Source organism: Ipomoea nil, unplaced genomic scaffold, assembly GCF_001879475.1.
Source record: "Ipomoea nil cultivar Tokyo-kokei standard unplaced genomic scaffold, Asagao_1.1 scaffold2165, whole genome shotgun sequence".
NCBI classification, from domain to species: domain Eukaryota; kingdom Viridiplantae; phylum Streptophyta; class Magnoliopsida; order Solanales; family Convolvulaceae; genus Ipomoea; species Ipomoea nil.
In genome coordinates, this window is record NW_017618593.1 from 2,834,838 (window position 1) to 2,851,213 (window position 16,376).

Sequence of the window (16,376 nt, forward strand, 5' to 3'; positions counted from 1 at the left end):
AACATAAATGCAGGGAACTACTACCAAGTCCACCGGCATTCTTGCAGCTCCAAATCTGAGTCGAGAAAGACCTGCAAGTCCCGGAGATGTTCAACAAAGAAATGTGGTTCAAGAATCGGCAAGAAGTGTGCTCCATCATGTTCTTCCAAGATTTCATGTGCAAGAAGTGTCATCCTCAATCATGCCAAAGTGGTCATGGTTGTCATCAGTTACATACATGCTAACGCGAAATTCCATGCTCATTCTGATTCTTCAGATAATTCAACATTACACAAACATGATGATTATTATGCTTGACTGCTCAACCTCAGATGCATGCTGCAATCATATATAATCGTGAAGGCTCTACAAAACCAGGGATAATGCATGACTGACATGCATAGAGATAATATATTAGGAGGAAGCTTATCTGAAATAGTTGTAGATCAGAATAAATTTAAAGCTTAGTTGCAGAAACTATTACATATATATTATGTTTATTTGATCATATCATCATATATATAGTAATGCTTACAAAAATGATATATAGTGCCAACTATACCGTTCCATAATTAAGCAGCTCAATCATAGAGATGCGAAGGCAGGTGGGGTTACAATGGTTATTCCGATATCTGATCGGAGGATTTCTACTATTAAGGCATAAAAGCTTACCACTGCAGCTTTGCTTGCCTATAATAGCAAAAGACCATTTGAACATAATAAAGTGAGTTAATACCCAAAATCGTCCTCGACTATAGTGGTTTTTCTCAATTTCGTCCTAAACGACTTTGGTGACTTAATATCGTCCCAGACTTTTGTGTTTCGCTCAATTTAGTCCCAGACTTTTGTTTTTTTGCTCAATTTAGTCCATCATTTGTTATTCTGTCCATTTGGTGTTAAATAAATAGACAATTCAGTAATTTTAATATTGACATCTCTTTACTCATAGACATGTGAACTGCGAAATCCCTTTCTTTTTTTTTTTTTTACGAATTACCCCAGAATTACTCTTAAAACTGCGAATATAAAATTTGATTTGCAGGTTCGGGAGTAATTCTGGGTGTAATTCGTACAAGTAAGAGGAATTTCGCACTTCACAAGTTGAAAGTAAAGTGAGATCAATATTGACATTATTGAATTGTCCCTTTATTTAACACCAATTTGACGGAATAACAAATGGAGGACTAAATTGAGCGAAACACAAAAGTCTGGGACAATATTAGGTCACCAAAGTCGTTTAGGACGAAATTGAGAAAAATCACTATAATCGGGGACGATTTTGGATATTAACTCATAATAAAGTATTAGAAAATATGCACAGATTAATGGAAGAATATATGAGCGAGATGGAAGACTTGGCAATTGGCATACATTAAAGAAGCTGAGCCTTGGAGTGTTTAGCCAATTAACTACCAGATGATGCAATTAGAATGATCCTGCCTTTACTTCTCTTCAAATGAGGAATTGCAAAATAGGTTGTATAAACTGATCCCTAAACGTACAATTTGATTTTCAATAAGTAATACGTATCATTTGATTAGATATGCGTTTCATCCTAACATTGTACAAAAATAATGATAATCCGAGAGAAACACAGGAGAAATTACCATTGATGGTGCAAAGTTGGTGATATTATTCACATCTGCGAACATGCTTAGTGGTGTCTCTGAAGCATTGTTCACCAAATGATTCAGAAACAAAATTGTTAAGATCAAGCTCTTACCATTGTGTCAAAAGTAATAAAGCTGGAATGTAATTAATTAGCATTCGTTTGTTGTTAAACATCAAGGAGAGGCCACACAGCACCAGAATATAAGCCACAATAATGTTATTTAGAGAGATTAATTTTAGGAATGAAATTCCCGAGGTAAGTTGGTTCCTTTTTGAAGACTAAAACATGATTCAAAGTGTTTTTGAAATGATTTACATAAGGGCTGATCAGTCTTGACTTTCAATATTAATTATTGCAGAGCATTATTGTAGTATTTTTAAATAGACTTCCAGCCGTGTAATTTGAGATGTTAAAAACTTAAAACCATCTAGTTGGCATTGAAATTGAACCAACATCACCAATAGCCATAAACGTGAGCAACAAAGTGATGATGTCAATATCTATAAAATAATATCATATCTAAGGTCCCAGAATCGTGTGAACGGTGATGACCTGAGGAAAAGGATAGTTCAAATGTTAGATTAATTAATGTTAACCCACAGATAAAGCAATTAGAAAGAGTGAAAGCATGGCAATAATTTTAAACAATTATTTGACCTAGTCTCAAGCCTTAAACGTGACTAAGCACAATTAAATGCCTCAACAAAAGAAACAGATGAAAAAAAAAAAAAAGCTTACCATTTTTTGAGGAAAAACAGAGCATATAGTGTTCTCATGTTCGGACAAAGCATGTATTTGCATCTTGCTTCTGATGTCCCAAGCCCGGAAAAGATCAATTACAGTGCAAAAATTAGAACAATGGATGACAATTGCTTCTGATGTCCCAGGCCTGGAAAATATCAATTACAGAGCAAAAATTAGAACAATGGATGACAATCTTTTAAGAGACCACATACCCGATAGACTGAATCACGACCCCAGTGAACAGGATATCAATGGTGGGATATATAGGAATTTTAATGTAGAATTATAGTCCGAATTGAATAGATAAGTAAAAACAATATATTCTATTAGGAATTGTATTACACTATTTTATAATATTATAATAGGAATTTTAACATAGAATTATAATACGAATAGGAAAGTAGAAAACAAAATATATTTTATTAGGAATTGTATTAGACTACTAGTTTTTCACGCGTATTGCGCGATTGGGATAATGCCCAATGTTTATTTTTAAATAAAACTTTAAAGTATATCAATCAATTCAAATTATATAAGAGATGTCCATGCATAGATAATTGAATGTTAAATTTGTTTATTTAAATGGGCAATTCTAAGTTTACGAATGCAAGATAATATAGTCAAAATTGATTATAATTGTCACTAAAATAATTGTTTTCAACTTTATAAAAATGCTAGTCTAAATATTTAGTCTAAAAATGACAATTTAGGGTATTAAATGACCAAAACTATAATCTAAGACTAAATGAATTTTGCTAACGCGAAACACAACATCACTAACACTCGAATTTTGCTTTGAAGGTAATACCACCCGGGTTTGTTAGATTCGGATCCAAAGCTCTTCTATCTGCACCTTCAATCAAGGTACATTCGTAAAGAATGTGAACTAATGGCTATAAATTGTGAGTTGCGACTGTTTGAAGCGGTTTAAAATATACAAGTTTTGATATCTTTTCCTTTCTACTTTCTAGCTGAAAACTGTTATTCTCTGCAAATTCGTTGGCTGATTGTGATCTCTCTTGAGGCATTGTGGTTTTTGTGGGTTAGGCTTGTTACCATCCAATACTGGTGTATAGGGTGAGTTTAGATTAGTTTGGAACTGAGATTTCATCTATAACTCTGTGAGCTTGGTGTATGGACTTTCTATTTATTACTAAAATCAAATAGTAAATATCACTTCAATATTACCTATTTAAAAGGAAATATATAACTGGCTTGCTTAGCAATATCTCTCTGTCCCTTGATGCTTCCTCAGATTTAGATCCTCCCAAGGTCCGAATCTCTTGTAGGGCAGATAAACAATTGGCAATAACCTGATGAACAAGAAAGAGGAATACAGTCCAGGAATCTGATTTGAATTTATAAGTCTAATCAAAGAAGCTTAATAAGTACAGGACATATATGTATGCATGAATCTAAACAACTGAACAAATAAAATGGTCACATGTGCTTTCAGTTATTCAAACAGAGGTTGGAGCTATGTTACAGCACTGGAATTCATCCATTTTTGTGATCAATTTACACTATAAGAATAAGAATGAACTAAGTGGAAGAATTATCTATACAATATATGACTATATCTAGAATATGAAAGATTATACTTTTAATGAAATTGTATTGGATGTTTTTTTTTAGAATCTAACTAATAACTATGTAGGCAGTTACAACTTTCAATCAATTATCCTAATAAGAAAACATGTATTTGAAGGTTCAGATTTCAGATGCTCAAACTTCAGTCCTTAACCATAAAGAGGGATATTGATTTCCTTTCAAATATCCAAGAGCTGCTTAAAATATAGAATCACCTTTTCTCTTCATCCTCTATAGTTTTACCTTAAAAGGGCTTAAATGTAGCTAGACTGCATGAATTTTAGTAAAAGATTTCATAAAACTGTTAACTTTTATAAACTTAGTCTTAGGCAATATATTTAAAACTGAATCTATCAACTGCTGCATTAATTGACATACAATAAAATCCCTAATAAAAATGTTTACAACTATATATAGCCACATAATTATCAGAATCTATCTTCCCTCAAACTCAATTTCATGAGAGAAAGGGGGAAATATTAATTGAGACAATAAGATTAGGGAAAACATTATCCATAAGCTCCTTTTCATGCTACCAAATTTAAAAAGCAATAATTTAATCTAATGGATCTTGCAAATCAATGTCTATAGGTGAATCTGAGGAAATTCTATTTCTTCAAGTAGATTACACCAATGAAAGTAATTCAAAAATTACAGGCACAATGTGTATTTGACAGGTAGGATCCAGAAAACATGACTAAACTAAACTAAACAAATTGGCTTATACTAAACAAAAAAACAGTCTCAATATTTATATATAGTTAGCAAATTGGCTTAAACTAAACTTGTATTAGGGCACACAACAACAGAAATTGCCAAGAATGAAGTTTAATCAACGAATGAGAAAGAGGAAAAACAAGATGAAATTTTTATTTATTTTAATATTAAAAAAAAAAACTAACCTTTTCTAAATGGGGTATTTGAAATCGAGGGATCAGAGGAAGGAGTTTTGTTTCCTTCAGGAGTAGTAGTCAGCACAACGTTGTTGAAAAACTTGCAGTTAGGGATAATTTTAGAGCTGCGAAGAAGGATTTTAAAAAAACTGAGGATGATTTGAAGTCTCTTCAGAGCGTAGGCCAGATAATTGGTGAAGTTCTTAGGCCTCTTGACCATGAACGAATAGAGAGGCATACATAAATTGCTGGATCGCCGATCGATCCTCTCGAGGAATCGATATCGACAGTCTGATCGGCTGAGCTTTTGACTTATTCGACCTTTTCTTTTTGTCTGTTAAACAACAGTCTATTTCTTTCAATGGCTTAGGAGGAGGTAAAGACGGGTGAGTCGACTGTGGAGATGAGGGAAATTTGGCAAAATCTTGAAAATATGTACTAAACGGATGAAAGGTGAGATTGACTTAACGGCAAACTAAAGGTTAATTAAAATTTTTAACGGATGGACTAACGGTGTGTGGGTATTTAAGTAAATTTCATTGTAAAATTTAAACCTGATCAATTTTATGATTAATCTGAGCCATTCATCTGATTAAAAACTGTGGCGGGCATTTTTTCTACTCATTTTAGGCCTAACCCTCTTGGGTTCTTATTAGTATAGTAGATTTTATTAGGAATTGTATTGCATTATTTTATCATATTAGAATAGAAATTTTAGGAATTATGCGGAAAGTTAAAATTAGAGGATTTTGTTTTATATATAGTGTAGATCATGTTCCGAAAATGTACATAATTGTATACTAGAATGTATATAATTATATAAAAGAATGTACATAATTGTATAACAAAATACACATACTTTTTTTTTGAAAAGATAATACACATAATCTAACATAATACATAATACACATAAACTCTTAACATAATACACATAAATTCCATGTCTCAGATGTACATAATTGTATAAAAAAATGTACACAAGTGTATAAAAAATGTACATAATTGTCTACCATAATTTACATAATCGCGTCAACTCCCTACATAACTTATCAAAACGACGCCGTTTTGATAAGCCGCGGGGCGCACAGTGCTATATGCGCTGGGGTGCAGGGTATAACGATTGCTTCATTACGTTTGTACGTTCTTTAAGATTTTGTTGTCTTAAGAAAAAAAATGCTCTTCTAACCATGTATTTAATTTAAAATACGGAGATCACCTTCGAACCATCATAGTCGACTGCCCATGTGAAGATCTCCTCAAAATTTTGGAAGATGACAAATTTGGTGTGCCGGTATGGCGTCAAATAGGTTTGTAAATTTGATATTTGGGTTTCCCCTTCCATTCTGATCGGAAAATTATGATTGTAATTCATGTATTTATTTATTATTCTTCAATTATCTTTATCATAAACAACTTCAACGCTAAGACTTTGCGGTCTAATGGTACTCGGGTTGCACTCTCACATGGAAGAGAGTGGATTTGAGCCGTAGTGGAGCCGGTATTGACTTTTTGTGCTTCATTTGGTTGAGAAAGTAGTTTATGAATAGATACTACATTGTAATAGAGTCTGTAACATTTTTTTTTTAAACAACAACTTCAATTAATTTTGATAATTATTGATTCATTATAATATTATAAACAAAAGAATGAAAAAATGGATATAAATATAGGACAATAATATTCTAAATCATCAATTAAAAATAGAATGAAAATTAGGTAAATTGAAAACAGAGATGAATATTAATAATTCACTAAAAATGAAAAATTAAATGAAAAAAAGGAATTGAAGTTAGGTTAATTGGAAAAGGAAATGAATATTAATAATTGACTGAAAATACAAAAGATCCATAATTGACTAAAATGAAAAAGGAAATGGTCAGATCATTGCATTTTAATTTTTCACAATAATATTATATAGTACAATACATCAAATCACGTACAATTATGTCATAAATCTTTCACAATTTTAAACAATGAAATGGAAATTAAAAATGGAACGAAAATATTTTAATAATAATATTCTACATCATCAAGTAAAAGTAAATTGAAAATGAAAAGGAAATATTTAAATAATAATGTTCTACATCATCAATAGTAAATGCATATTTTAAACAATAGTAAAGGTAAATTAAAAATGCAACAAAAATTAAAAAGGAAATGGAAATATTTCAATAATAATATTCTACATCATCAATTAAAAATAGAACAAAAATTAGATAAATATATCACTGCATCTGATATTCTAATTGGCTAATTGACTGAAAATAAAAAAGAATAATTGGTTGAAAATGAATATGTATATGACATTACAAATTGACTGAAAATATAAAAAGAAATGAATACTAATAGTTGACTGCAAATAAAAAATGATCCATAGTTGATTAATATGAAAAAAATAAATGGTTAGATCATTGATATAAGTGGAGTTTGTTGAGGGATTTTAGTTACAAACTTCACTATAAATAGAGCCTCAATTTCATTCTTTAAAACACACCTTAAATACATTGAAAACAATTGAAGACTTGAGGAGTTGAGAGCATTTGAAGACTTGAAGACTTGAAGACTTGAAGGTTTTGAAGGCATTGAAGAACGCTTGAAGACTTGAATGCATTTTGCAGGTACCTTGAAGATATTGAAGTGTTTTGAAGGCAACTTGAAGGCATTTTGCAGGTACCTTGAAGATATTGAAGTCTTTTGAAGGCAACTTGAAGCCATTGCAGGGACCTTGAAGATATTGAAGTCTGTTGAAGGCAACTTGAAGCCATTGCAGGTACCTTGAAGTTATTGAAGTCTTTTGAAGGAAACTTGAAGCCATTGCAGGTACTTTGATGCTTTGCAGAGTTGATTGTTTCGAAGCTTGACATTTGCAATTGAAGATCACGCCAATTGAATCCCGGCCCATAAGCTACGCCATTTGAATCTCGGAGGCTACGCTACTTGAATCCCGGATGCACTTCAGTAGAACACGTCAGTGAAGAATCAGAGGACTAGACAAAGATTTTGTACCTGCATATTGAATTATACATACACTGTACAAGGAATTTTGTGAAATATATACAAAGTTTACTTTTTTGTGTTTACAGATTTTGGCACGCCTGGTGGGACCGCTCTGCCTCTCATCTCTTCACTAATGATCTACATCAGCAAGCAACTCTACTAGAAATCATAATGGCGTCAAGAAGCTCGATGTTCAAGAAGTCTTATGCCCAACCTGCTAGTTCCAAGTCTTCATCAACAGCTGGTTCTGAAGCTAGCCGAGAGATCGAAGCACCATGAACCAGGAGCCGTGCAGGGAGCTTAGGATTGCGACCGCCAGAACTTGAGTCAATTGTTCGATGCATGATTCAATGACTCGAAACGGCCCCTACCGTCCCGAGGAAGTCTATCTATGTTGCAGGTCTACCATCTTCGAAAGGAGCAGCTGGCAGCGAGATGCCAACATCTCCGAAAGAAGCGGCGAATAGCGAGAAGTCATCTACCTCACAAGGAGCGGCTAATAGCGAGAAGTGGGCTAACCCAAAAGGAGCAGCTGGTAGCGAGAGTCCAACATCTCCGAAAGAAGCAGCCGATAGCGGGAATCCAACATCTTTGAAAAGAACTGATGATAGTAGGAGTCCAACATCCCCAAAAGGAAATGCTAACACCGGAGGCTCGTCACCGACATCGCTGTCGTCCAACATGTGGAAGGTCGCGCCAGAATGGTCAGGATCTATACAGGCATGCCGGCTATGATAACAAGCGCAGAAACTATAGATGACCAGCTCGCAAGCATCACTAAGGCGCTTGAAGGGATCACCACCCTCCTTCAAAACCAAGAAAAGAGAATCAACGACTTAGCTGAAAAGGTCGAGAGCACAAGGAATGGCGAAACTAGCCGGGCTCCTGGGAAACAACCTGAGGTTCAAGGTGAAGATACCTCGCACTCACCAACTTGCATTGGGCGAACTACAGTGCACGAGGAATCAACTTCGCATATACCAAGTTTGGACATGAGCATTCCAGTCACCGGGGGCATGATACCAGTAGATCGGATTAACGAGTTCATCATGGGAGCTATCAAAGGAAAGTTTGAGGGGGGACAACCTTCATACACTTACACCAAGCCTTACACCCAAAGGATAGAGGATCTGAAGATGCATGTTAGCTATCAACCTCCAACATTTCAACAATTCGATGGGAAAGGCAATTCAAGACAACACATCGGCCACTTCGTGGAAACATGCAACGACGCTGGGACGTATAGAGATCTTCTTGTTAAGCAGTTCGTCCGCTCTTCGAAGGGTACTGCCTTCAATTGGTACACTGACTTGGAGCCTAGCTGCATTAATAGCTGGCATGACATCTGGGTGCGAGTTCTTGACCCACTTCTACAGCACAAGAAGAACCGTCAGCTTCTTAGAACTCATCACCACTCGCCAAAGGAATGGTGAAAGCTCGGTCACTTACATTGAAAGATGGAGGGAGTTATGCTTTAATTGCAAGGAAAAGATATCACAGAGCTCCGCGATTGAAATGTGCATCCAAGGCATGCACTTCGAGCTCTCCTACATCCTCCAAGGGCTCAAGCCTAAGACTTTTGAGGAATTATCTAGTCGCGCCCACGATATGGAGTTAAGCATAACAGCTAATGGTGGACAAAACATACACATTCAAAGCTTCTACAATGGGGGCAAGAGTCATGATGAGGTTGAAAATGACGGCAAGGCCTTTAAGAAATATGAAAGCATGGATGTTATGCATGTGAATATTCAACCAGCTAGGATATTCACTGAAGCTACTGGTGAGTCTAGGGATGCTTCTAGATCATTACAGGGTAGTAGAAGGCTTTCTTTCAGAGAAAGACAAAACAAGAAGTATCCCTTCTTAGATTCTGATGTCCCACATATGTGAAGGGAAATAGAAAACGACACAAGTGTTTTTTCCCTCTTAACATCAAGTCTTACGATACCAAACCCGAGTATGATACTAGGCATGGTATTAAGCATGCTAAACAACACCACGTTGATGATGCGACACGACCATCTAAGCAAGTTATGAAAATGTGGTTCAATAAGAGAATGTTAAGGGGCTCTATTGATGGGGGGACTTGCGGCCACCATATGAAAGCATGAGTTCCAGTCACATTGGCGGATTACGTGCCGAAGTGGTTCCATATTACTCCAACTAATAAAGGAATGAAGATGAAAATTTCTCTAATCAACCCATATGCTAGAGAAGAATGTGCCTCAACACATTATACCACAATATGTGATGGAGGAAATGTTCTTCAAGCTTCCTCAATGTGAATTGAAAACGCACCATATTCAAGACTATCCGGCACGAGTCGAAACTACCTCATATTACTTCAAGACTTCCCGACACGAGTCGAAACTGCCTCATATTACTTCAAGGCTCCCCGGCACGAGTCGAAACTGCCTCATATCCCACAAGACTCCCCAGCACGAGTCGAAACTGCCTCATATCCCACAAGGCTCCTTAGCATGAGTTGAAATGGCCTTATAGTTTTGAGACTTCCATGCACTACATACATTCAAGCAGTGTATGCTCTCAAGTGGCATGTCCAAGAAAGTCTCGAGGGGGCAATTTGTAGACACAGAAAATTTGAAGCCGACAAGTGGACCGATAAATCATTATCGAGCCCAATTTCGGGATTGATCATTAGTCCAATTTAATTAATTGGGCTATGATAATTAAATTAATTTAATTAGTCCAAGTAAATTTGATTTGGGCTATTATTAATTAATTAATTGATTGGTTTAAGCCCATTTCATAATTGAATTATAATTATAATTATAATTTAAATATAATATGATTTTATTATATTTGAATTAGATAATTATAATTTAATTTGAATTTGAATTTGATGATAGAATAATGAACCTAGACTTGATTTTGGCAAGGTTCATTTTAGTAGATAATTAATTAATTTAATTAAATAAATATAAGTGGAGTTTGTTGAGAGATTTTAGTTACAAACTTCACTATAAACAGAGCCTCACTTTCATTCTTTAAAACACACCTTAAATACATTGAATACAATTGAAGACTTGAGGAGTTGAGAGCATTTGAAGACTTGAAGGCTTTGAAGGCATTGAAGAACGCTTGAGGACTTGAATGCATTTTGCAGGTACCTTGAAGATATTGAAGTCTTTTGAAGGCATTTTGCAGGTACCTTGAAGATATTGAAGTCTTTTGAAGGCAACTTGAAGCCATTGCAGGGACCTTGAAGATATTGAAGTCTTTTGAAGGCAACTTGAAGCCATTGCAGGTACCTTGAAGATATTGAAGTCTTTTGAAGGCAACTTGAAGCCATTGCAGGTACTTTGATGCTTTGCAGAGTTGATTGTTTCGAAGCTTGACATTTGCAATTGAAGATCACGCCAATTGAATCCCGTAAGCTACACCATTTGAATCCCGAAGGCTACGCTACTTGAATCCCGGAGGCACTTCAGTAGAACACGTCAGTGAAGAATCAGAGGACTAGATAGAGATTTTGTACCTGCATATTGAATTATACATACAGTGTACAAGGAATTTTGTAAAATATATACAAAGTTTACTTCTTTTTTTTTTTTTTTTTTTTTTTTTTTTTTTTTTTTGTGTTTACAGCTAGGATTGTATTCAAAAGAGACAGTGTGGGAAGGTATGTTTTGAAGACATTCGAAGAGGCGCACACTCACTGTTTGTGCGAGGAGAGTTACAAGCCTTTCTTGAAAGTGAATAGGAAACTAGATGTTGGTCATCAACAATTCATAACGAATTGCTCTAAAGTTAATATTGGTGCCAGTAAGAGCTTTGACATATACGCAGAGATGGTTGGTGGAGTTGAGAACGTGGGGTGTACGCAGCTAGATTTCAAGAATTATAGAAGGGAGGTCTTAGCATACATGCAAGGAAGCGACGCACAAATGATAATATCTAAATACCTTGATATCAAATCTGACTACAGTGACATGTACTTTGAATATGAGGCAAATGAAAAAGACCAATTGGCACGTGTGTTCTGTGCGGACGGTGCGACACGTCAAAAATACTGTGCGTTCGGAGATGTCGTATCGTTCGATGCAACGTACAAAACAAACAGGTACGCAAGTCCGGAAACTAAAAAATACAAATGCAATTGTCCCATATGTGTAAACGTTGAGAGTGGTTCAGGGTTTTGTGTGCATTTTATACAAATATACGTGGAGGGTAAGGGAAAAAAACAATCTGCTGTGCGTGCGTGAGTTGAAACGTGTGCGTGGTAGTGTCTAGTGAATGCATGGCCACATATCTGAGCATAAAAAAATTCACGTTCTAAGCATACGAACTAACTAGTTCCCTGGTGTGACAGGTACAGCCTTGTGTTTGTCCCATTCACCGGTGTAGACAACCACAAAAAATGCGTGACATTTGCAGCAGCACTGATTGCTAGGGAAGATGTGGACTCGTATTGTTGGGCACTGAGGAACTTCAAGAGCGCAATGGGCAGCGCACCGCATATTACAGTAACAGATCAAAACCCGGCAATGAAGGTAGAAATTGCAAAAGAATTCCCGGAGACCCGTCACCGTTATTGCATGTGGCATATAATGACAAAGGTGAGTGATAAAGTGAGCACTGAGTTGGCGCGGAACGAAGAGTTCCGCCGGGAGCTAAATGGTGTAGTGTGGAATGACAGTGCGACTTCCGAATATTTTGAGGTTGCGTGGAGAGGAGTTATTGAAAAATACGGTCTACAAGAAAATGCATGGCTGAAACATATGTATGACGAGCGTGCAACATGGGTGCCTGCTTGTTTTGAAGACGTGTTTATGGACGGACTACTCCGTACGACATCCCGGTCTAAAGCAGAAAATAGAATTTTCTGAACTAACTTAAACAAGCACTTGTGTCTTTCAGAACTTTTCATCCGGTTAGAGAGTACAATCAGAAAGCAACGAATCACAGAGACGGACCTAAGTGGGGCATGCAATGCACAGACCCCCTCCCCCCTTCAAAATGCAACTGCGAATAGAGCGAGAAGCAGCGTCACTGTATACATTAACCATGTTTTACGAGGTACAAGAGAAAATATGTGCCAGATGTTTTGATTGTCGAGTGCGTTCAGTCAACCATGATGGCCCCGTGGCCATATATGTGGTGGAGGATGAATACAATAAGAGATACACGGTCATAGTAGAAAATGGGACAAACACAACAACCTGCACATGCCGACTGTACACAAGGATTGGTCTGTTGTGCAGTGATGCTTATGCAGTTCTAATCTACGAAAGGATCGAGCACATACCACCCTAGCATATCACCCCCCGATGGACAAAAACCGCATTAAAAAAAAAACAAATGGAGTGGGCAATGATAGTCTGCAACATGCAAGGACTTCGACACCCAACAGCAACGAAGAAAGCACCAAAATTAATTTGTTATACAGATATTTAGGTCTTGCTCAAGGGGACGTTTCGAAGCAAAGTAAGAAGAAACGAACATGCAAGACCTGTGGGCCAGTAACCGGCCACAACAGTAGGAGCTACCCCCAAAAATAAAAACTGTATTATAATTGAAAGAACTAGTGAGAGCGTTACTGTTTAATTGGAACTATTTACTCTTCGAAGATGTCATGTCATTTTGTAGTTGTTTAAAAAAAAATACACTAAGCATGTGTGTGAAAACTTCTACAGCACGAGCGTAAAGCTTTACTGATTTACCAATAATTTTTTGCCACACTTACTGTGGGTGAGATGGAAACTTGGGGAGACAAAATGATTAATGACAAATAAATGGATGAGATTATGTGGATAACATGCTTAAATTGAGATGACATGGTCCATGCAATGCAAAGTGTTACCCCGGATCCAACTGACATTTAGACCCCTTTATATATCCATATGAATAATCAAACGACAGAACCTAATGGCCTACTCCCCAAAAAAAAAAAACCCATCCCGTCACATCAGCAGCCACGGGTGCCCCATGACGCACAGACCAATATGATTCCATGCACAGGGTTGGTTCGGCGTTTACCGGAATGGAACTGTGTAAATTTCGAAATTCATAACTTATATTTGGGCTCACGATGTCATGGTGATGTGTGAATCTATGTGGATATTGCTTCAATGCTAGCCAAATTTTTTTTATTTAGAGAGTGATGCACTTTTAAATTTATCTCTTTGTGTTCGCAATGGTGTTTGTCTTCAGGCAGTAATTTTCATTCGTTAGGGTGGTGCAGATATTCCTTTGTTCAGACGTGGGTAGACGCAGGGTATTTTTTCAAACGGGTGTAAATACGTTTTCATCCAGTAATGTGAGATTCATACGCCCAGACCGTATGCATTACACGTAGAGACCAAAGAGGACACAGACAGATTTGATTCCACAAAAAAAAAAAAAGGAAAAAAAACCATAATACCATCCATGCACTTAGCGAGTCACAGTTACGCATAGAGCCCCAATGGATGCCCAAATACCAACAACTGTGTTTAAAATTAACATACGTACTAAGACAAAACTGTTTAGATTGAGTGGAACAATCGTAAAGAATAATGCAATATAAAAACCACATCCTAAACGTAAACATAAATAGCGTATAAAAATTATCTTAACCAAGCAACATAAAAACAAAACAAAAAACCCCGTACTGGGAAGTCCAGAATATAAATTTCTGTAAATAAAAATTGGTGGAATAAAATATGGCCTTCAACGTGTCGCAGCATTTGACCTTATAACAGAATCGACATTCGATAACCGATGAGTGTTGCTTTGGAACAACAAAATGTCGTACAAGAAGCGGGCGTGTTGATGCGTAGTATATTTGCAAACAAATAATTCTCGGAGTACGGGTTATCGATCCACAGGGAAGTGGTTGTATCAAGCACTAGTTACTAACTTATTCATTAGAGCTAATCCTAACAATTACTTAGATGATTGATTGGCATAAAATAAATAAAATAAAACAGAGGTTCAGGATTTTGAAAACAATTAGAGAGAAGTTGAGATTCATGGGATTCAAGTATTTAATCACCTAGTGCCAATTATCGTTTGCAATATTTAGTTTGGAATTAAGATTTGTGTGGGAATGCAAAGTGGAATCGAATTACTCCCGTAATCTCTATTCCTAGTGAATTTCCACTCCCATGGCTTAAACACCCAATAAGATCAAAGATCAGCATTCAATTATTCCTAATTACTACCATCTCCCGATTGGCAACAATCTAGAATAAACTTCCCCTAATAAGTTCCCCTTTCCCAAGGACCAACCATTAGGTGCAATCGTGTGTGCCCTAATTTATGCCCCAACTCCCATTGGTGACACAAACATGGCTATGAAGCTAGTAACTATGGCCATTAATTACAAGCATCAAACAATATTATCACGATTGCAACACAAGTATTAAACCCAAATAATAATATATTAAAGAAACTGAGAGCTCAGGCACATAGGTTCATAAACACTTTTACCCAAAAATCTCTAAAGAATTTAGCCAAGCATGACTAAATTATACATAGCAAATATAAATAAAGAATTACAAATCATCAAAAGAGTACAAGAATTAACCAGACGATTTTCCCAAATCTCCCTAGTCTTCTTCTTGCTTTCCAAGACAACTTGTGGCTCTTGATTTCTCTCCTTCTTGTCTCCAAGAATCTCTGAATTCTCTCGGTCCCCGTCCTCCCATTAGGGTTGAGGAAGGAGGGATTTTATAGTGGGTACAAAGTTGAGATGAAATAGGAATCTTGTACCAAATTGGACTCAAATTCTAATTCCTATATTTAAATAAAGAAATTGTCGTCTTTAATGATATTTAGAATTTGGAAGATTCCTTGAATTGCTAACTTTTAATATGGAGATATGAGCCATGAAATCCGCGCAATTGATATTAGGAAAAGAGATCTCGCGCTTGTATTGAATTTTGCCCAGCTGCGCCACTTTAAGCGTCTGTTTTGTTTATCCGCGCCACTTTAGGCGTCTGTTTTTATCCCAGAAACAGACGCATATTCGACGCGTCGAGAATTTTCTCGACGCGTCGAGACTTCCTGTGCGCGAATTAATTAGCTACTGGAAAATTTCGACGTGTCGAGCCCTTGGCTCGACGCGTCGAGTCCACTGGGCCCCGAACTCATCCAAAATTGCTCCAAACTCATCCTTGAACTCCCCTTGGTCATATCTTTGACCTAAAATGGTTCAAAAACACTAACAAACACCGTAAAATATTCAAAACAAGTACGAACCATAATTAAATGATAATAGCAAGGAAAACATGTATTAAATAAGCAAAATTAAAGAGCTTAATTACTGTGATGATTCAAAATAACCATAAAAACAAGCACAGATGTGATAACATCACGTGTAAAGCAAGCAAACCGTGTGCATCACCCCTACGAAGGCCACAATCCCATGAAGCATATGCCTGACCAACATAAGACTTCATATGGAGCATTGTAAAAACACCTCAATCTACTTTGTTCGTAGCATCACGCCATGGTAAACGTACCCTACGAGGAATCAGTTGTGTGACCTTCATGATAATGCGGATACCCCAACATCCTCAAAGAAAACGGACTGCAAATCATGCTACAAAAAT

At 36.4% G+C, this 16,376-nt stretch overlaps 1 protein-coding gene across 1 annotated transcript; it reads left to right on the forward strand.

Annotated features, from left to right (window-relative positions):
* The first annotated feature begins 9,330 nt into the window (after positions 1-9,330).
* LOC109149964 (protein FAR1-RELATED SEQUENCE 5-like) lies at positions 9,331-12,668 on the forward strand. Its single transcript, XM_019297947.1, has 3 exons — positions 9,331-9,598; positions 11,428-11,902; positions 12,152-12,668. The coding sequence occupies exons 1-3, from the start codon at positions 9,331-9,333 to the stop codon at positions 12,666-12,668; spliced, it is 1,260 nt and encodes a 419-aa protein (XP_019153492.1).
* The last annotated feature ends 3,708 nt before the right edge of the window (positions 12,669-16,376 follow it).

Coding starts and splice junctions, on each gene's coding strand:
- LOC109149964 (XM_019297947.1), top strand. CDS start 9,331: ATGTGCATCCAAGGCATGCACTTCGAGCTCTCCTACATCCTCCAAGGG. Junction 9,599..11,427: donor GATATTCACTGAAGCTACTG/GTGAGTCTAGGG, acceptor TTGTGTTTACAG/CTAGGATTGTATTCAAAAGA. Junction 11,903..12,151: donor GCAACGTACAAAACAAACAG/GTACGCAAGTCC, acceptor CTGGTGTGACAG/GTACAGCCTTGTGTTTGTCC.